The 21,568-nt window shown below is 47.0% G+C and overlaps 2 protein-coding genes across 3 annotated transcripts in view; one reads left to right on the forward strand and one right to left on the reverse strand.

The window, feature by feature from the left end:
* Positions 1–21,568, reverse strand: part of AVEN (apoptosis and caspase activation inhibitor) — a 91,698-nt gene that overhangs the window by 65,557 nt on the left and 4,573 nt on the right. Inside the window, exon 2 of the mRNA XM_054162130.1 lies at positions 808–982. Within this exon, the coding sequence (XP_054018105.1) occupies positions 808–982 (175 nt within the window). The remainder of the gene's footprint in view (positions 1–807; positions 983–21,568) is intronic.
* The window catches only part of CHRM5 (cholinergic receptor muscarinic 5), a 50,964-nt gene that overhangs the window by 19,220 nt on the left and 10,176 nt on the right, over positions 1–21,568 (forward strand). The gene's annotated exons all lie outside the window — the stretch shown is intronic.

Genomic DNA, 21,568 nt, shown 5'->3' on the forward strand with positions numbered 1-21,568 from the left:
TTTACTGTAGCTAATTTCTAACACCCCCCTCCGAGCTGTAGCTGAAAATTCCACTTCTTTAGACTTGAGAGATTTCAGAGCTGCTCAAATTCCATTTATTTAGACCTGAACTCTTCCTAGTTACTCAACTGCCCTCCCCCCAATAACACACTGTTTGCATCTGTTTACTGATGCTGTTCCAACACACTGGCACATCAAGAGTTCCTCAAACAGCCTTAGCTAACTGGCTGTTTGTGCAACTGCCCATACCACTCATGCACAGCTAGAAACAACAGGAGCTAGTATAGCCTGTCCCCCCTCCTCTTCTAAAGAAGGGAAAACACCTGATCTGTGTTTTCAATGGGACCAAAGCTTGTTACTCCTGCACACATCTGCACAGTGCTGCTTGCACATTTCTGCCCAAGCAAACAACAGTGAGCAGTTGCTTGACTGCTTTGCTGATTTTAGCCACACTAGCAACCTTTTTTGTTCCCTGGAAAGCAAACCAGTGACCAAGCTCAGCAAGACACTCACTGTCGGCAGGAACAGTCTCAGAGCAGCTGGATGCTGGCCCTCAGAGCCACACACAGTGTCATGGGAAGGCTAGAAAGGCAGGAGCCCTGGTTCGCTCCCACCTGCCACAGCCCTCTGCAGCCTGTATGCTACAAGGGTGCTCCAGGGGAGCCTCGGAGCCCTTCTGAAGACATCAATGGCAGGCAGGAATGGTATCCTAGGGCCCCATTCCATCATCAGGGACAGCAGCCAGAGAGGCAGCAACGTTTCAAAATGCAAAAGCAAACGAGTGGCTGTAGAGTAGGAAATGCTGACCTGCTGAGCTCAGCAGGACACCGAACTCCGCTCCTCTCCGTGGCTCCTCCTGCTCTCCCTCTCTCTCTGTGTCCTCGTAGCGGCTCCAGTTGGACAGAACCTTCCTTCTGGAGTAGCTTCTCTGCTCTTCCTTCTCTCCTTCCTCCTGTGAGTCGCTGTCATCGTCCTCCTCTACCTGTGCCATTTAAATGCATAGTTTAAGCCATTGCAATCCAGGAGCATTTTGTCCTGCATTTAAACAGCCATTCACACAAAAAGCCCTCCAACCACAGAATTCAAGCCCAGAAGGACACACCAGCCTGGCTGCCTGTCAGAAGTTTAGATCAGGTGCCACAAACTTCCTGAGTTGTAAGCAGCTCCTCCAGAGGATCAATAAAAGCACCTAGTGAAGCCTTGTTTCTTACAGGGGTCAAGCAGTGACACTGATGCCAGTCCCAGTGGTTTCCCACCTGTTCCTGAAGCCCATCAGGAGCAGCTTTCTGACTGAAACCGAGGGCAATGTGTGGGAGCAAAACTAAGACTTAATTCCAGTATCTCTGCCCAAGTGTTGCAGTGACACTGATGACAACTGAAAGAAATTAGCAGAGCAGGGAAACAGGAACGTAACAAACACTGCAGAAAAACACCTGGGAAGGGTGAGCCGTGTAAGGATTGCCATTATAACCAACTCCAGGCTTTTAAGTCAAGGAATAGGGAATAATTAATCCAAATTATTTCCTCCATGAAAGTAATTTCACAGAAATACACACAAGAACATCAGACAGACTGCTGGCAGTCAAGCTCTTGGCCTAAACTGTTACACAGCTCTATGGTCCAAAGAAGAGCTCGTTGCAGAGTCAGCTTCAGATGCAAGCAAAGCAGGCATTTGCCAAAAGCACACAGAGAAAGCTCTGCCCTCCCCTGAATCCCCTGCCAAAGCTCTCCACTCCCAGGGCCTGGGCTTCAGCTAGAATGACAATCAGCTCCCACCCAGGAAGGTTTGACACTCAACACCAAGGGCTGGGAGCATCCACAACGGTTCTGTACAAGAACAGTTTCTGCAGAAGAAGTCTGAAGCTCTGAAGAAGTGGAGTAAAGAAGTCCAGAAAGAAGAGCTTCCCACCATGCCTGCTCCCAAGCATTCCTGCTGGAAAGCTTCACTCTCTGCTCTCCCTCACTCCACCTCTCCTGTCACCAGGTGAAATGTCACCGTTCCGCTAAGCGCCTTTCTCATGACCACGGCAGCCCAGCTCAAGCTCATCTCCGCTGCTGTGAAGTGTGAAGCTGTTCCCAGCCAGTGTACATTCATTCAAAAGGCAAGCTATGTATTATCATCACTGAGTCACTTCCTAGCTAAAGAAAGGCCACAGAGCAAGGCAACACATCTGGTTTAGACCCACTCTGGGAACCCATCAGGAAGAACATTTTGTAGTTACCCTTTGGCTGAGCTAGACAAGGACAAACTGTCTGAGACTTTCACATTCCTTCGGTGTCTGAGTACACAACAGGCAAACTTCTACCTACGCCACAGACATTCCTGTTCCACACCAAACACTCTATTTATAAGCAAGTATTATGGGTGTCAAGTGTATTATGGGTGTCAAGTGGAAGGGGCCAAGCTCTTTTCAGTGCACAATAGTAAGCTAAGGAACCACAGGTTCAAGCTTGGACAGAGAAGGTTTCTCCTCAGCATGAGGAGAAACTTCTTCACAGTGAGGGTGACGGAGACCTGGAGCAGGCTGCCCAGAGAGGCTGTGGAGTCTCCTCTGGAGACATTCAAGACCCACCTCAATGCATTCCTGTGCAGACTACCCTGGGTGACCCTGCTGTGGCAGGGGGTTGGACTGGGTGATCTCTGGAGCTCCCTTCCAATCTCTGATGTACTGTGATAGTGTGAAGTAGGTCATCATAAAGAGAAGACTAAAAAAGTCATAAGTAGCAGCCTGAGGAGAGTGGAGCATCACCACACCTTAGCTCTGAAAATACACTGCAAATGACCCAGAGCTGCAGCAAAGCCTGTTTCATGGCTTCCACACTCATGTCCACTGAAAGCAAAACCTGATGCTGAGGGCTGGATTCTCCTGTGTTTGATGGCTTACAAATGCCTGCCAGGTATCTCACACAAGTAGCAAAACCTGAACTAGATTCATCTCTGCCAAGAAAAATAACTCTCTAAGTGCATAGACCAGCCCCTCTCAGCACTGCTGTACAGATGTGGTTAGGAACAGCATGAAGGAATGATAAAATCATCAGAGAGCAAAGGGATGAATTCAAACCCTGCATGACTGGGGACTGAGCCACAGCTCCAGCTTCCCTAGAAAAAGGCTCAATCTCCTATATCAAGATTCAACATCTTTATCTCCTGCTCTTCTACAAATGGAATCACTTGCTCCAATCTAGGCAGCCTGGTGTTGGAGCTGACACAACTCAGAAATGAAAGCAAAGAACAGCACCACACAGATAGGCCTGGGCTGTGCTTTGGGTGTGTTTTCCAGAAAGATCAGAATCCCCTTAGGCAACCAGGATGTAACACAGAGTTACTTAGAATCACAGAATCAACCAGGGGGGAAAAGACCTCAGAGATCACCAAGCCCAACCTAGTACCTAATCCCTAACACCTCCTGGCTACTAAACCACGGCTCCAAGTGCCACATCCAAGCCTTTTTTGAGCACCTCCAGGGACAGTGACTCCACCACCTCCCTGGGCAGCACATCCCAATGGCCAATCTCTCTTTCTGTGAAGAACTTTCTCCTCACCTTGAGCCTAAACCTCCCCTGGCACAGCTTGAGACTGTGTCCTCTTGTTCTGGTGCTGGGTACCTGGGAGAAGAGACCAACCCCCACCTGGCTACAGCCTCCCTTCAGGTAGTTGTAGACAGCAATAAGGTCTCCCCTGAGCCTCCTCTTCTCTACTTACTACTGACTTCTCAGGATATAGGATCACAGGATGCCAGGGGTTGGAAGGGACCTTTGGAGATCTTCAATATGCTCCTTGCAGCTCTCCATGAACAAAACAGGAGCATCACCACCTTACCCTCCAGCAAGCTGCTATGAATCCAAATGCTCTCCCTTAAACTGGACTAAGTTACATTTCCCATCCCATTAGTAGCTGTGTCACACAACACACCTCAAGGAAATTTGTTTCTGACAAGTCCGATTGTTAACTTGAATTCTAAGAGACAAACCCCCAACCCTCAGGTGTCAATAGCAGTTGTGTAGCCTGCCCAGAGGTTTGCTTTTGAAACAAGGCAACTTCAGAGCCAAACCTGCTTCCATTTCCAGTAAATATTCAAGGGAGAGTTCTGCCTGATGCAGGGCAAGGAACCACATCTGAATATTTAACAAGAACAAATCTTCATTCATCCTCTTAGCTGCCTGCTCTAGCCTCCAGCCAGACTGCACACTGCCACTGCCCTCACACCTCCCTGAAAATGAGTCTCAATCAGTACAGAGCAAACACCTGCCCTGTGTGGAATGAAATAAAACAACTTCCCTCCTGCCCCATCCTCAAATAGCAAACGATACAAGCTGAAATAAATTCTAGATGCCAACTCAAATATAACCTTTAAAACCACATTACTCAGGTAAGAGGAAAAGCAGCATTGCCTTAGATCTGGACATCATTGCCGAGTGCTCTGACACACTGCGATACCACAGGTGGTGCAGGACTTGTCTGTTGTGCCTCTGGTTCAGATGGGAAGCCATCTGCACATTTCACTCAGATTTTGCATGCAAAAGCCCTGCTGAACAGCCCCCAGAAACCTGCAGCCTGGTTTGCATATCAGATGAACAAACAACAAAGTAAAAAGACAGAGCTCTGTCTCAACACTACAGTGAGAGTCATTTGAACAGGAGTGGAAGAGCCAAGCTGCCCTGCAGAGGAGCTTGCATGGTTTAAGGTCTCCCACCAAAGAATGTATTTTCATCCTTTACCAGAGCCTTTGACTCTGCAAATGCACAGCACACAGGACTCCAATCTACAGACCTCCACCACAACAAAGGACATTGTATTCCACCCTCCTTTATTCACTAACTGTGCGTGGAGAGTTGAGGATGGGATGGAGAACAGACCAGGAAAGCAGGCTCCTGGGTGGCTTTTCCTGCACAGAACATAGTCATGCACAGGGCTCAGGAATGAAGGTGTCACAATGAAGTAAACGTTGTTCTGGACAGGCAGTTCCCCCAGGGTCAGCCTTTTGCATCTCCCTGGGAGCCAGAGTGCCTGGATCAAAGCAAGGCTGCAGCACAGGCTGGAGAAAATGCAGCAGTGACCTCTTGCAGCCTGCTCCAATCACTCAGCCACTCCTCACCCTAAGTGCAGTCCGTCCTAGCACACTAAGCACACGTGTGCAAACGCTCAACAAGAATTGCTCACAGCCCTTTCAAAGAAACACAAGTGCATTAAAAGCTTCTGTGAAGGCTTTCTAAAACTGTATTTATGACCCTTGGGAAGCCACTGGATCTCAGGCTTACAGCCCCCTTCCTGTCCAGTTCTATTAACTCTGGGAGAAGAGTTTAAAACATCTCATTTCTGTCAGCACTGCCAGTGCTCTGCAGCGACTGAGAGGGACACAGCAACGACAGATGTTCAGTTTGTCCCTCTTGGACACCTGCCCTGCCCCATCCTGCAGCTAGCATGCATTATTAGGTTTCCTTTCTAATTTGGTTTGTAGGATTTCCCCCAGTTGCCTTCCTAAGAATGTGACTTTGCAGAATGGATGACAACAGTGGAGCTTTCTTGGTCATCTGCTAGAGTTTAGCTATTCCTCTCCTTCACCTTCTTCCCAAATTCATGCAACAGCCTTTTTCATTTGACCTGAGGCCTTCAGCAGCCAAGTTAGACTCATAGAATTGCTAGGGTTGGAAGGAACCTCAAGAATCACCCAGTTCCAATTCCCCTGCCATGGGCAGGGACACCTCACACTAGCTGAGACCTTGAGCAGCTGAGTCTAGTTGAGAGGTGTCCCTGCCCATGGTGGGGAGGTTGAAGATCTCTCTGAGGTCCCTTCCAACCTGAGCCATTCTAGGATTGTGTGATCTTTAGAAACTCTTTACATGTATATTTATCAAGTGCTACTCTGCCCCTTTGTTATTGCAACTTCTGTGTTACTGCTTTGAATGTTACACCTCTCAAAACCATAACCAAGTCCTTGACCCTTCCCACTCCTCACTGGGGATACTCAGCTGCAACAGCCCAGACATCTTACATACCTACCTGAGTGCACAGCAGTTGGCCACAGCCATGCAGGGACACCTGCATGCTCGTGGGCAGAGATAACCACTGTCCACTCCCAGCACTTGCTCCTCTCCCTAACAGCAACAGTACACAGCAATTCCTTGAGTAAACTTCTGCCTTGATTCCTTCTTCCCTTCTTGGAAACTGCTGTTAAGGCGTTGGCCAAGTGCAATGATACTCAGGTTTATCTTTCTCAGTCCCAATTTCCCTTCCCATCAGGACAAAAGGCTAGCAGGAAAAAGTGAAAATATGCTTTGGGTTGAATTGATCTAAACCAAAATATCCTTTGGGCTGAATCTGACCCAGGCTGTCAGCTGCATCATGAATAGGCATCCACCTTTTCCTCATTTGTATTTCAAGTAGGAAGATGTCAGATGTTGTGCAGAGAATTTCACCTCTCCTCCTCATCCCAATTTGAGCAGCACCTGTTCCACTCAAACTTCCATGCTTGGGACTTGTAAGTCATAGGGTCAGCTCCCCCAGATACAGTTAAGCAACAAAGCACTTGGCAATCTCTGCACTCTAAACTGCTCCCCAGAACAAAAGTCTGTACACAGAGGCTTCTATGAGTGACAGTAAGCATGGCAGCTTGGCTGACAGGAACTCAGTATCACAGTGTCACCAAGGTTGGAAGAGACCTCAAAGATCATCGAGTCCAACCTGTCACCACAGACTCCTGAGTGGTTCCACTATTCCTCCAGGCAGACAGAAATGGAAATGGGAAAGACTTAGTTACACTGCAATTGCTCTTGGCCAGCCATGCCCACTTTTAACTGAATGCCTCAAAGTCATTGCTGGTGTGACCAAACAGGAGCAGTGCAATGACAGCAGAGATCCTTAGCACAATATGGATCTAACACAATCCACAAAAGACCACAGAAGAGGTCTCTCTTTTTTCCACCAGTGCTCATTAGATGCACTTTTTTAACCTTCAATCCAGAAAGGTACAGGAGAATCCCCTGACAGCTTAATTTTCTCTATTACAATGATTGATAGGCTTAGATTTTGTGATAGTTATATATAGTATAATAATCTTAAAACAAGAAAGTGTTCTGACTTTCCATATTTACCTAATTGCCAGCCCTAGATATAAGTCCCATATGTTCCTCTCCTCTCTCTTCTAAGTAATTAGAGATTTTGTAACATGAAATCTAAAGTTAGCACAGGAATACATTCCCTGGTGTATAGTGGTGGAGATTCAGTGGGCTTTCCACAACACAAACTGGATGGTGCATTAAAGACAAACACAAAGTTGAGTCACAGTTATGGCAAAGGAAAGCAGAACTGCATTTTTAAATGCATTCATAGAAGCACAGAATTGTCAGGGTTGGAAGGGACCTCAAGGCTCAGCCAGCTCCAACCCCCTGCCATGGGCAGGGACACCTCACACTGCAGCAGGTTGCTCACAGCCACCTCCAGCCTGGCTGCAAACACCTCCAGGCAGGAGGCTTCCACCACCTCCCTGGGCAGCCTGTGCCAGGCTCTCACCACCTTCATGGGAAAGAACTTCTTCCTAAGGTCTAATCTAAATCTCCCCTCCTCTAGCTTGGATCCATTCCCCCCAGTCCTATCACTACCCAACATCCTGAAAAGTCCCTCCCCAGCTTTCTTGTAGCCCCCTTCAGATGCTTTTACAGAAGACAAGGCACTAGTACAATTGTCTTGATCCTGATGCACGTTTGTAGGTATTCAGAACGTCCTTGGCCACAAGAAATAATACAGAACATTATGAAGTTGTCTAGACAGAGGTGGAATAGAGTGACAGAACTTGAAATGCAATTTACAATGATACAGACAAATAGGAATCTGGCTTTTTCATTAATTTTAAACTCAACAAGAGTTAATTAACAAGCTCCAGGCAGACCTAATAGCATCCTGCCAGGACCTGAATGGGCTACAAGGTGGCTGCAGAGGGACTGTTGCCAAAGGCCTGCAGGGACAGGAGCAGGGACAATGGTTTGAAATGAGAGCAGAGCAGATTGAGATTGGATGTGAGGAACAAGTTCTGCACCAGGAGGCTGCTGGAACACTGCAGCAGGTTGCCCAGGGAGGTGGTTGAGGCTTCATCCCTGGAGCTATCCAAGGTGAGGCTGGACAGGGCTGTGAGCAACCTGATCCAGTGGAGGATGTCCCTGCTGACTGCAGGTGGGGTTGGACTGAATGACCTCTGGAGGACTCTTGCAACCCAGACCATTCCATAACTCTATGTTCCACTATCTGATAGGGTCCCAGGAGGCATGCCAACACACTGATCCATCTACCTAGGAACATGAATGGTAAAGGTCTAGACAGAGAAAAGAGTGCAAGGTAGAACTCTATTAGAAGGAGCTGAGAGTGGAATACAATCTCTCAAACTATTCTTATTCAGTATTCTTAGTCCAGATTTTAGAAGAGTAAATAAAAGTTAAGAGTTGTGAATTTCCCTGGGAAAGAAGCTTTTCCTAAAGCAGGGACTCCCTAAGCTCCCCCAGCTCCTTTCAGAGGCAGGACTGTTCTGCAACAGCACCCGGGCAGGCCTGCCACAAACTGCCTGCAGCTTAGCTACACTCAATTGTTTTCAGTGCACACCACAGCAACAAAGAAAAAGGGAATAAAATCTTGTCCTCCACATGATTTTGCTTCAAAGCTTCCACTTGCTATGTGAGATGTGAATGACCTGAGCTGATTAAGGACTGCAGAGGAAAGAGACCATTTTCTCAGTGCTGGTTAAGTGAAAAAACCACCTCTAAACCCACTCCTGGTGCTCGGGGAAGCTGCAGCAGAGCGAGCAGCAGAAGCCTACAGGTCACAGCTCATCTTTCTCACAGATCACTAAGAATATTTCCACAAACCTTACACCTCACTGAATTGGAACAACAGCTTCTGTTAGAACCTGAATCTCTTCCTTCGACTCCCTGAGCCAGAACAAACATTACAAAGATTCAAAAAAGTTAAAAAAAGGACAGCCCCAGAGGGATACAGCTTTGGTTATGTGATGATCTGTAACCACTGCTGTCACTGGCACACCTTCCAGGAACTAGAAAAGATGTCCCCAGTTCTGCTGCTCCCTTCCCACTGCTCTCTCAGAAACACCTCTGGGCCCTGCCAGCACACGATAAGCTGCATCAAAACCAAGCAACCTCTACCACACCCTGCTGAAGATGTGTGCTGCAGCTTCCCCAGACAGCAGTCTCCAGGCTGGTGACTCATAGATAAACAAACTTAACAGCTATGCAATGCATGTTCACAGAGGGAAGGCTCCAGAGCTCTCTTCTCCAAGACAAATGGCCTTGGGAACTTGGCAAAGCCTGGCAAGCAAGGATTTTTTTTGGACACCGCCTGCTGCAAAACTTTGCTCATTAGGTAGAGGATTCTGCAGACAATGAAGCCAGCAGCTAGGATTTGGCTCTACTCATTCAGATTAAAACTCCAAAGTGAAGGGCACTTGCTGGGGTATGTTGTGAGAAGTGTCATGACAAACTCAGCATTCATTCTACACCAACTGGGAAACTCAGCAGAGGACCAAGCAGCTGCCTCTTCTGCACAAGTCCTTCGCCTCCCTTCCCCAGGGCTGAGTCATGCTGTGAGCAGAGAGCCTGGAAGAAGCCTTGTCCAGCTGCTGTCCACAGATAAAGAGACTTCTGATTTTCTATACTTGGCTAGACAATACCTTTCCACCAACACAGCACCAACTGTGTTAATGCTGAGGAAATAAGTACATGAAAGCTACTGCAAGGACACAAAATCACCAAGGAATTTATACCAAACTGTCACATGGACCTGCTCTACTTCCAGACTGACAGCTCCTTAAGAAGCTGAACCTGCTTCTCACATTCAGCAAAAGCAAGAGTGCAGGCATGAAACAGAATCCTGTCTTGAATGAAATAGCAACTTCCAAGAACAGCTCACAAAGGAAGTAGAGAGCCACCAAGCTTATAGCCTTTTCCCCCAGCTACTGCCTGCTCCTGTGCACAGGCTGGCTTTGCCAAGGCAGGGGCTGGATGCATTGCATAGCTATGCATCTACAGAGGTGCGTTTGTAGGTCATACTCTAAGACCAAATGATATGGTGGTGGTTTGCTTTTGCACCACCACACAATTTGGAATTTACCCTGGGGAAATTTACCCAAGGAAAATGAAATTATTGTTAACAACCAAACAAAACCAAGCAAACAACCCTCCCCCCCCAAAAAAAAACAACCCACCAAACTAAATACAAAAGCATAAAAGGCAATGAACACCTACAAAAATAGCCCAGCTAACCCCCCTTACAGACCCTCTGTAGAGACCACAGCCCAAAGGCCTCATTGCCTTACCTCCCCCACTGCACCACTGCTATAGCCCAAACAGGTGGTTGGCACAAGAAGTAAAGGCAAAGTTCAGAAGGCAGCAAAGAGGCAAAAAACAGGAGAGAGCCCAAAGAAAGATGTCCTCAGATTCTCTAGGAACTTGTGCAGGCCAATGGAATAGGATAAAGCTCTCTCTTATTGCTCTGTTCAGCCCTTTGAAGGGTCCACCTCGGACTCTCACAAGTTCTCTGGAAAGACTCATTTACAATTAAGACATTTGTCTTAACCTGTAACAGACCTTCAGTATTCTGGGCAGCTCTTAACCTGTAACAGACCTTCAGTATTCTGGGCAGCTCTTAACCTGTAACAGACCTTCAGTATTCTGGGTAGATTAGGGAGCAGTTCTGCAGAAAGTTGTCTGTTCTTACCAGCTCTGCTGCTCCTAAACAGAAATCTCCTGAGCTTCATTACAAGCTGCCTTCTCCTCAGAAATTGCTTCAATTCTTATGTGCTAATGTGACAGCATTATAGACTAATCCAATCTGAAAGGGACTGCAAGAGGTCACCTTGTACCTCTACCTGCTCAAAGAGAGGTCAGAACTGCAACCAGACTGAGCAGGTTGGGGCTTTGTTCACTCAGGGCTTGAAACCTTCCAATCACGCAGCCAGCTCTCAGCACTCCATTTGGCTGTTCCATTCCAGCACGTCTGAAATTGCAAAAGCAGTTGTATGAACAGCTTTAACAACAAACAACTTGTCAAACACCCACAGGAGGAAGTCTGTAACATCAAGGAACCAAAGTTTATTGAGGGCATATATTCAGCTCAACAGTTAAGAACAGGCTTTAAAGAAGATATTACTATCCTGCTAATCATAGAATCAATCCTCATGAGCTGGTGAGTAAGACAGCCCCTCTCAATAAACACATCTGCCAGGAACGGCCACGGGCTGCAGAGCTGTGTGCTCCTGCAATCAGATCAATGCTAAAGTAAAACTATGACCAATTATGTTTAAAAAAGCAGCAGCCACCAGCAGAACTGAGGAAATTTTGAGTCTTCACCCTAACCCACAAAGGCTATTTCATAAACTTCAGAGAGGCTGCTCAAAAGAGTAGAGTTTGAAGAACAGGACTACAGACAAGTCTAATATTTATTCAGCATCCCATACACACAGAGAGAACAAACCCAAGAGCAGAGGGTGTGGACTGAGCTGCTGAGGAACAGCTCTGGGAAAGGGACCTGGGGGTCCTGGTGGACAGGAGACAGCAAGGTGCCCTGTGGCCTGCAGTATACTACAAGGGCTGTGATTAGTAGTTTGAGAAATGTTCTCCTGCCCCTCCACTCTGCCCTGCTGAGGCCACATCTGGAATATTGTGTCCAGTTCTGGGCCCCTCAGCTCAAGAAGGACCTCAGGGAACTGCTTGAGAGAGTCCAGCACAGAGCCTCAGAGCTGCTGCAAGCAGTGGAACATCTCCCTGTGAGCACAGCTGAGGGAGCTGGGAGCAGAGGAGCCTGAGGGCTGCCCTCAGTGCTGGGGATCAAGATGTGCAGGGCTGGAGCCAGGCTCGGCTCAGGGATGGCCAAGCACAGCACAAGAGGCACTGGGGGCAAGCTGGAGCAGAGGAGGTGCCAGGGGAACAGGAGGCAAAACTTTGTCCCTGTGAGGGTGGCAGAGCCTGGAGCAGGCTGCCCAGAGAGGCTGTGGAGTCTCCTCTGGAGCCTTCCCAACCCCACCTGGATGTGTTCTGTGTGCCCTGCCCTGGGTGCTCCTGCTCTGGCAGGGGGTTGGGCTGGATGATCTCTGGAGGTCCCTTCCAATCACTAACATTTTGTGTTTCTGTGAACACAAATCCAGCAGCTCTCTACCAAGGCCAGCACGCTGAAGAAGCCTCAGGGTTTCTCAGACAAGGAGGAATAGCTGACAGTGCTTCTCAAGAGATTTTTTTTTTGCACTAGAAAAGTAAGAAAGAAAGAAGCACCAAAAAAAGCCCAACCACAATAAAACCCCAAACAAACAACAAATCACCAAAAAAACCCCTTTCAAAATATTTCAGCTTTGGTATGTTAAGAATTAAGCATTCTCCAAAAGATTTCTCGCTTGACTAACAGAATCACCGTTTCCTACCTTGAACTTGATAACATTCAGTACCAAGTTAAAAGTGTAGAGGTTTTTGAATGCATCTCTTTTGTAAGTAAGCAAACACATTATTTTTCCCTAGGGACTTCAGCTCATGGCCACCATTAATGTTATTTCCCCACACTGAAATACTTCTTCAGCTTGCACAGCATTAAAGCAGAAAACCATTCTGCAAGACACCAGCCAGCAGAGCAGCCTGTGACACTGTGCACCTAACTAGAGAATGGCAGGAACACAATCAAGAGCTTCCTTCCATTTCCTATTGTTAACACTGCCAGCTGAAGCTCTTCCTACCAGCTCAAGGCAGAGTCAGACAAGCACCAATGATGGTTAGAGAGGCTGGCAGCGTGCCACGGAACGTGGGATCTGGGAAGCAGGTCCTCCCTTCATATCCGGCGGCAGCTCTCCACCAGCCTGGCTAAGTGTAAGCCATGTCCTCGGCTTAAACTTCCTGCAGTGCTAAACTTCCTCTTCTAAAGCCCAGTTTGTTTGCTCTTTCCACTAAACATTTGATCCTCCATCGCTATTCCTGTTCCTCAGAACCCTTCTGCAGGCACAGGTGTCCCCTGTCAAATTCACATCCTTCAACATTTCAGAAGGATCCTTTGCTCCAAATATTTATGCTGATTGGTAAAACTTCCAACAAGGACTTTAGACCATTTGCAGGTGGCTCCAGTCTCCTTTTTCAGTCAGTGCTTTAGGATGGTCTCCCAGACCTGCAGTGCATCCTCTGAGCATTTCAGGACACAAGTATTGATCTTTGGGTCACGGTGGGAAATTCCCTTCAACACTCAACATCGCTCACATCTCCAGATCAGCCTTCACACACCAGCACACTGCAAACAGAAATGTTCACAGGGTGAACAATCAAGCTGGAAAAGGAGGCAGTATGAAAAGGAAGCTCTATAAAAGTACTATAAAAGAAATCACAAGGGACAGCACCCTGCTTTCCTCCCTCCTGTCACTGTTTTCAACACTGCCAGCAGCACATTCCTTACACTTTCCATCTCTCATTGCTAGCATTCTGCCATTTCCCAATTCTGATTTCACATGTTGCTGAAACCCCTCACATCTCTCCTGCTCCTCTATCCAAGTGGCAGATCCAGCTACTATGCATTTTTTAAATGAACTTGCTTTATTACACTGGTGATGTGGTATGATAAAACAGTAAGGCTGCAGCTGCAAGGAGCTTGTCAGAAAGGCATCATGTTGAGGACCAGTGCAGAGCCAGAGGGTAAATCACAGTGTCACAGTGTGTCAGAGGTTGGAAGGGACCTCACGAGATCACCAGGTCCACCCCCAATCAATGAACAGCAGATGACAGTGAAGTTATTAAGACCAAAAAGCAGATTGCCTAACGTGCAAACAAAATGTGTGGCTCTGAAGTTGAAGGAAGAAGCAAACAGGATATACATCAATTGAAAGACACTGAGCAAAAAACCCATCAGGGTCACACTAGACACAGCAACCAGATATGACAGCAATGCTACAGCAAAAAGACCTCACCCTCAACTCCCAGACTTTTAAACAGCATTTCTGAGACCAATCCTAAAATGAATCTCTTTCTTTATGCAGCAGGAAATCACAGAAGACACAGAGAGTACTAACTACTCACTTGAGAAACAGACACCCAGCCCCTTCTTCCTCGTCTTAGGCCACTCAGTGACAAAGCTGTTTTCTCCTTTTCATTTCCCTAGATGTCTGCAAACCCTCAGTCAACACAGTGGAAGTAGAAATGAGCAAACATGTAATTCACCAAGGACATGCTTCCACACTTAGAGACTGCAACCCCTGCCTCATAATCATGGCAGACTTTGCCTGACAGTTCAAAACCAGCAGCCACTCATGCCCCCATTATCAGCTTTCTCTGTGCAAGGCAGCAGTCTCCTTCCTAGCACAAGCTCAGCAAAGAACAGGAACTAATCAGCCAGAGTTCCCTCAGGCACCCTGCAAAGTACTGTCCCATTATGTGGCAAGCCCCTGCCAAAGGTCTGGTTTGTGGTGGGTTTGCTTCCAAGAGGCAGGTTTGTGCAGAATTCACCTGTGCTGTAGATCAAAATACAGCTGTGTGATGGAAGACCTTTCTCTCTGGTTCTCCTCCAAAACAAAAGGCAGCAACGTACCCTGCTCCCTGTCATCAAGCTCTTTCAGCAGTACAGCTCAAGGATGGTGTAGGAAGAGTGGAGCTCCCAGAGCAGGATATCCTCCAAGTGCTAGAAAATAGTTTAAGAATGAATGATGAGCATGCTTGGGGATTCTCTCTGCATGTCAAAATAGCAGCACACCACAGATTAACAAGGGCATAGGCACATCACCCTGTCCTGACTCAGGTAAGTCAGAAGCAGAAGTTTAGACCACCACCAATGTGTGGCATGCACTTGCTCTGAAAGCAGTCATCTGCTGCAGGGCCACAGAAACACAGGCACGTATTCAAACTCCCCTCCCAGCTACATCACCACGGTACACTTCTGACAGAAACAAAACTGTCCCCAGCAAAAATAGCTGCTTGGAGCAGCCTAAGAATAGGGGACTGGGGCAGAAGAGAGTGAACCGGCAGAGGAAAGCACCTCAGAGAGACAGTGTGAATAAACACAATCCGTGTTTATGTTTATTCAGCTGCTGCACAACTCCAGCACTTTAGCCAGAACGTGGAAATCAGTTTGATTCCCTTCTCTGCACAAATGCATCCCAAGTCACATCTCCCACGCCCCGTGAGAATACAGCCACTCCACAGGCTCTGAATGCTTGATCCAGCCTCTCCTCTCAGCCAGACCTGTTCTGCTTTGGACAGCACCTGGACACTCCAAGCAGGAGAGTTCAGGAAGCTGGTGGCCTGTGCACCACGCAGGTGCCCAACCACCACAGAAGAGAAAAGAGAAACAACCCCCCCCAGCACTTCAGCCTCTACTTCACTCCTGCTCCGTAGGGGCATCATGTTTTTACATGAAGTACAAAGGGAAAGGAACTGAGGGAAAGTCAGTTCCAAAAGCATTCGGAGTCCAATGGCAGGTCACTTGAGAATGAAAAAAACGCAATTGACAGCACTTTGCATTTGAAAGTGGGAAGCAAAGAGACCACAGTTTGAACTTTTTCCCATTCTCCAAACCCATCACTCACTCCTCGCTGCACACTGCAACCTTTCCATCCTGCACTCTGCATCTCAAACAGGCTCCGGGGGTCCGCTGGCTGCCCTTCCGCACCAGAGCATGGGGGCTAATGGCTCTGGAACCTTGTGCACAAGCTGCTTCTAATATGAAGCGGCAGAACACAGGGATGATTTGCTCTGTGTTTTGAGAAGGAGCTGAAAATAACACATTACTTCATTAAGAGACATTTTTCTCTGCATCATAAACAGCGTTTGCAGTGACTAACAAAGAATACAATGAAGCAGGAAAACAAACATTTATTATTGAAGAGCACATCAATCTGCTTTGCTGTGTCACTGGAAACAATTAAACCACTTTTCATTATACTGCTTCCTTCAGGGTTTCACTTAATTTAGATGAGATCTTTTCCCCCTTCTAATTATTCAGCAGAAAACAAACACTTGTAAAAGTCACTGAACTGCAGTCCTTGGCAGCCAGTTCAGACAAGTCACTGTAGGTATTTGCAAACCCTCTTGCTCATATGCTTCATCTTCTTCCCAGACTATAGCTAGTGAAATGCAAAACCAAACACAAAAATCTTTAGCCTGACTATTTTGTGTTACACTTGTGATGTCTCAGCAGCATTAGTAAGATTAAGTAGTACTGCCACACATTCAGTGTGTTCCATCCTCACAGCCAGTTGAAAATCCTGTACTCACACATGTTAACAGGGATGAGGCCAGGTCACACACAGCTGTGTGCTCACATTCTTTCACCTGCTGATGAATCTGCAGTAGGCCTTCGGTGACTTCTGAGCATTGTGTCCCATTAACAGAACCAATTTGCTTCCTTATTGCTCACCTAGGCATCATAGCTCTAGCAGTACAAGTTCCAGCTTCTATTACAAACCATTTTTCATCTTGAGGGGAAAAGGGAAAAGCTAATGTTGGCTTTTTTTTCCCCCCTTTTCTTTAGATTGAGGAAGGAAAAGCCTCAAGAGAGGTTCTTTCATGAAAAGAGAAAAAATATCCCTGCAAAGAGTAATCCTCTTCACTAGTCTGCTCTACTGGTGACCTTTAGAGAGACCTACCAAAGCTAAAGAGAAGCTTAATTAGCAGAAAGGGCAGCTGAGAGAACAGGTAGCATGAAGGGGGGGAAAGGTTTTAATCTTTATTGTACAGGATGAGACTTTTTGAAAAGAAAAATCCTAAGAAGGTTTCATAAAAGTTGGGATAGTGGAACTCTTCTCTTTGGGCTAGCTAAAGATAGAACTGACCCAGAGAGCCATCCTATTCTGAAGCCTATGCTTTGCATAACAGCAACGATGCTGCAGCTCAAGGGAAAACCATCTCAAGAATCACAAAAGAAAGAAATCTCTTCTTGCAAGTTTCACACTGGCCCTGCTCAGCTGCTCACGAAGTGTGCTTCTGGAAGCTGCCTTACTAACCTCAGCGGCAAAACACAGTGGTTTTGAAATTGTTTCACACAATTAGTCGTGTGTAACCAGCTGCAGGATGCAACTTGCAGATACAGAGTAGCCACAGTTTCCTTTCCCAGAAGCACCATTGCAGGTGCACAAAAAGAACCTTAATTAATGAAAAGAAAAGAGCTGTACCCTTACAAGTCCTTATGCTTAAACCTCTTTGCAGATGACAAAAAACCAAAACACACACCCCCCAAAAAAGGAAACCCACATTACTCCTATCTGGAGACAACATCAGTGAAAAGCTAATCGCTAAACAAGGCTCAACTCAATCTCCACAAACAGACGCAAACCTATCAAACACTGTTACAACTCCACACTCATTCTGTGACTATCAGCACAAGCTGTGCCTCGAGAGGCACAAGCCCAGTAATGTTTTGTCTTATACCCCCACCAGCTCATGCTGGACCGCTGATGTCTTTGCCTCCACTCAAAGCTCCCTTTGTTAGTTGTTGATCAACTCTGAACGCAACTCACTGCAGACATCTGGAGGATCAGGGTGCAAACCTCAGACACTCCTTCATCGTCAACTCCGACTTTGTTTTGGAGAGGGGCGGGGAGGAAATGCTCTGAAAGATACATTTTCCTAAACAGCCTTAAAGAATGTGCTTCCCTAATATGCAATAAAGTAGCAAAGAGTCACGGTCTGCAGCCCCAACACCATTACAAACCCAAGGTCTTAGAATGTCATTTCATTTTGCCATCGGCATAGAGGGCCGTTCTGGAAAGTATGAGCTGCTGCACGATGAGCTCAGCACCACGGTGAAGCGGCTCTAAGAATGATTTTGAACTGACTGAAAGTACAAACACATCCAAATTACCAGCAAGGTAAGGGAGTACTGGGCTGCACTTGCTGGGATGGTCCCAGGACTTCCTATGCACATCACAACTCTACCTGCAAGAGTCTGCACTGGCTGCCACCCTAAGTGCTACGGAACATTAACTGCAGGAGGCCTTTGCATCCATTTTGCAGCAGCGAGCTCTAGACGCTGCTCAGCTGTCTAGACAGCAGATAGAGAGCCTCAGCTGTGGTTTGTTCCATCAGCAGGGAAACCACTTGGAGTCCACCACTATTACACTCAACCAGTTCCAACCCCCCTGCCAGGGGCAGGGACACCTTCCACTGGACCGGGTTGCTCAAGGCCCGAGTAATTTGAGTAGCAGTCTGAATCAACATAGAAAATAAAGACAGAACATTGAAAAATCAGTGAGCAAGCCCCAAGCCCTTAAGTTTGTCGAGCAACCAGACAAACACCGAGATCTCACAACACACCAGTGACAGCCTGGGAAAAGCTGTCTCTCTGCAAGGCATTCCAGGGTTAAACAGAGTCTGTAGAGTCTGCAACTGTATGGTTAGCCTCTGGGAAAAGTGAAGCAGGAATAGAAAGAGGACTTGAGGCAAGGTTCTCCCCCACTCCAGCAGACTGATGGCTTTTGCCAGCACTAGTAAGTCTACCTGCAGAAGACTTACAGCCTTAGTTTAAAAAAAGTAGTGAAAACCCACATTCACATCAAAGCACAAAGGAATCACATACATGGAAAAGAACAGTGGGAAACGGACCCCCCTCTGTGCCTTGCCATAAAGCACCAAACGACACCGATTTGAAAGCCTTTGATTATCAAAACCTGTATGAAATATTCCTCTCTACTTGTTATAAGGCTCTAAATCACCACTGAATCAATAACCAGTAATTCTTTGCTTCTTTAAAATACAGTGAAACCTTCTGGTAGCTAGAAAAGTCAGTGCAGCACCATTAGATCAGCTGGAAACCCCTGCCCGGGTTCCTGAAACCACCCGGCTGCCTTGTGAGGGAAACAGCAGCAGCACTCTGTGGAATACTTTGTGTGCTCTTCGGCACAGACATCTCCCCTGTCTCACTTGATGTACCTGGTGTTTGATGCTCTCTGGGACCTGCCACTCATCCCAGCAGCACAATAATACTTTTTAGCTCAGAATTACCAAGTGTTCCCTTCCTACAAATAACTTCCCTTCGGAATCACAGTGGCAAGTCCTAATAACTCATACCTATGTGTGATTGCCATATGGTCCATTGTACGTTCGGAAAGCATCACCAGGGGACGAGAAAAACCTTCGCAGCCACGCCGGGCTCAGCCTCCAGCCCCGGCTCCGTCTCTGCCCGGGCAGCGCGACCCGCGGGGTGGCGGCTGGGCCGCCTGCCCCATCTGCCGGTGGCCACCAGCACGGCTGCAGAGCCAAAACCCAGTCGAAGATGGATGTTCTTAAAGACGTAGGTTTAGGCTTTCCCTGAATTCTAAGATGTTCACTTAATTACGATGGGAAGCCCTGGGGAGAGCTTCTCCACTGCTCACGGTATTACCGCTGTGCATTTCCTCTGGATAAAATCCATTCCGGTCTCTAGGATATTTGACTCTAAATGAGGTTCTGGTTTAAAGGTGTGTTTCACACAGCTAACCAAATATGGAGCTATAAAGTGATTTGGTTAAGCTATCAAATTTTGGGGACAACCAGTTTGAAAGTTACCAAATTCCTGCCTTGAAGGGAAAAAGAGGAACACAAGCATTTATGTAGGTGAGGACAGCACTGTGCAGCCATCCACACCATACAAGTACCCAAGTGCCTGCCAAGGAAGTTACAGCAGACACGAAGCTGTTGAGCAGCAGGGCTGCTGCATGCTCACCTTCAGCACAGGCATCCCAAGTTAAACCAGCAGGGAAGTTGGTAAAATACAATGAAAGAGTCACAATAAACCTCCCTAAACCGTTCCACACGAAATGCTATGGGGTTATGATGGCACAGAGCTGGGAAAAGCAGGTTTCTCTATTGTCCTGAAGCTGAAAAGAATAAATTAACTCTGGCTGGATAAAATGTGTTTAGCTTTTTCCATTGCAAAGATAACCTTGAAAAAAAGAAAAGAAAACAAAGGTAAAACAAAATCAGGCTCTGACAAGTGGTTACACAGCAGCTCTGCGGAACAGCCTCAGTAACCTTCACCACAATCTCAAAACCTTTGACAATAGTTTTCAGTACTGATCTCCATTTGCTTCCTACACACAGCATTACACAATCTGTCAACTCTTTCAGTCACAATTTTTGTTCTCAGTGCCCAAAGGAAGCCTCCTCCTCCTCCTTAATAGTGTTTTCCTTCCTGCCTAAACAGATCTGTTTGCAGCAACCTTTCCACTTCGTGGCACACTGCTACCCAGGCTTCCCCAAAGCATCCTATCTTCTCAACTTCACACCTTGCTTCATTCCTGCTCTCAGAACTTTCCTCAGCTGCTCCAAACCTTGCAGAAGCAGAACCAGCACCAGCTTTTCAGTGTGACTGCATCGCTAATCGATCCTTCCTCAGCCAGGAAGCTGTGGCTCCCTTCTATAGAGCTGCAGCCTAACCAGCCACGGACCTCTGTAGATTTTTCTTGTGTAAACCTAGTTGTTATATTTAACCTTGAATTACACCCTCCTGCAGGCTGCTTCTGCCATTTGTTGAGGCTGTTCTGTGCTCCAACCTCCTGTCTGCAAATCTTAACACTGTATATTTTGCTCCTTCATCTGAATTATTAATAGGAACCCTGTGCACGAGCAGAAACAGAGCCAAGCCTTGCAGAAGCCTATTTCATCAACACCAGTTTGACACAGGCCCAACCCTGAAGAAGTTTCTAACCACTTGTTCACACACATTTCAAGAGGCTTAATCTAAATCAACACTCTCAGTAAAACAATCCACATTTCATTCATAATCAGTTAGTGCCTCTTCACACCTTCGGAGAGACAATCCTGAGAAGAGAAGCTTATCACACATCATTAGCAATCAAGTACAGCTCACAAATCGCCGTGCATTAATCAAAGCCCTTTCCTAGTTGCTTTTGAGCACATTAAGATAAAACATCAAAAGATTTATTGTGTTCCAAAGCCAGGAATCTGTGATACCCTTACTGCACAAGCTCTGCTACAGTGTTCTAAAGGAAAGCAAATGTATCTGTATTTGAAAAACCCAAGGTTTGTTCCCGTGCCTGTGAACAGATGGCTCCTTGCAATCGCTTAGGCTTTGAAGGTTTAGCTCACTCTAATTAGGACAAATTTACGTGATGCTGACAGCGTTAGATGTTCTGTTAGATCGGCCCTACAGGAGCACGGACCACGGGAACGAGGATTTAATAAACACTGAATAAAGGCAAGGACATCTTGGAGCTAACCAGAAAGGAGAAAGTTTGCACTCAGACGGGTCTGTTAACCACTCTGCACCAGCAAAGCCAACAGGGGACAGTGAAACAGACCTGCCAGCTCCAACGGCGCCGGAGTAACAGCACGCAGCACATGCACAGGGAGGGTACGGCCGAAAGAACTCTCTGTGAGTTGCAAATGTAACCAACAGACAGGACAGGAAGTTTCCACACGGGCCGTGGGCAAGGATCACAGAATCACCAAGGCTGGAAGAGACCTCAAAGATCATCGAGTCCAACCTCTCACCACAGATCTCATGACTAGACCATGGCACCAAGTGCCACGTCCAATCCCCTCTTGAACACCTCCAGGGATGGGGACTTCACCACCTCCCTGGGCAGCACATCCCAAAGGCCACAGTAAAATCCAG

Source organism: Dryobates pubescens, chromosome 5 (assembly GCF_014839835.1).
Source record: "Dryobates pubescens isolate bDryPub1 chromosome 5, bDryPub1.pri, whole genome shotgun sequence".
In the NCBI taxonomy this organism is placed as follows: domain Eukaryota; kingdom Metazoa; phylum Chordata; class Aves; order Piciformes; family Picidae; genus Dryobates; species Dryobates pubescens.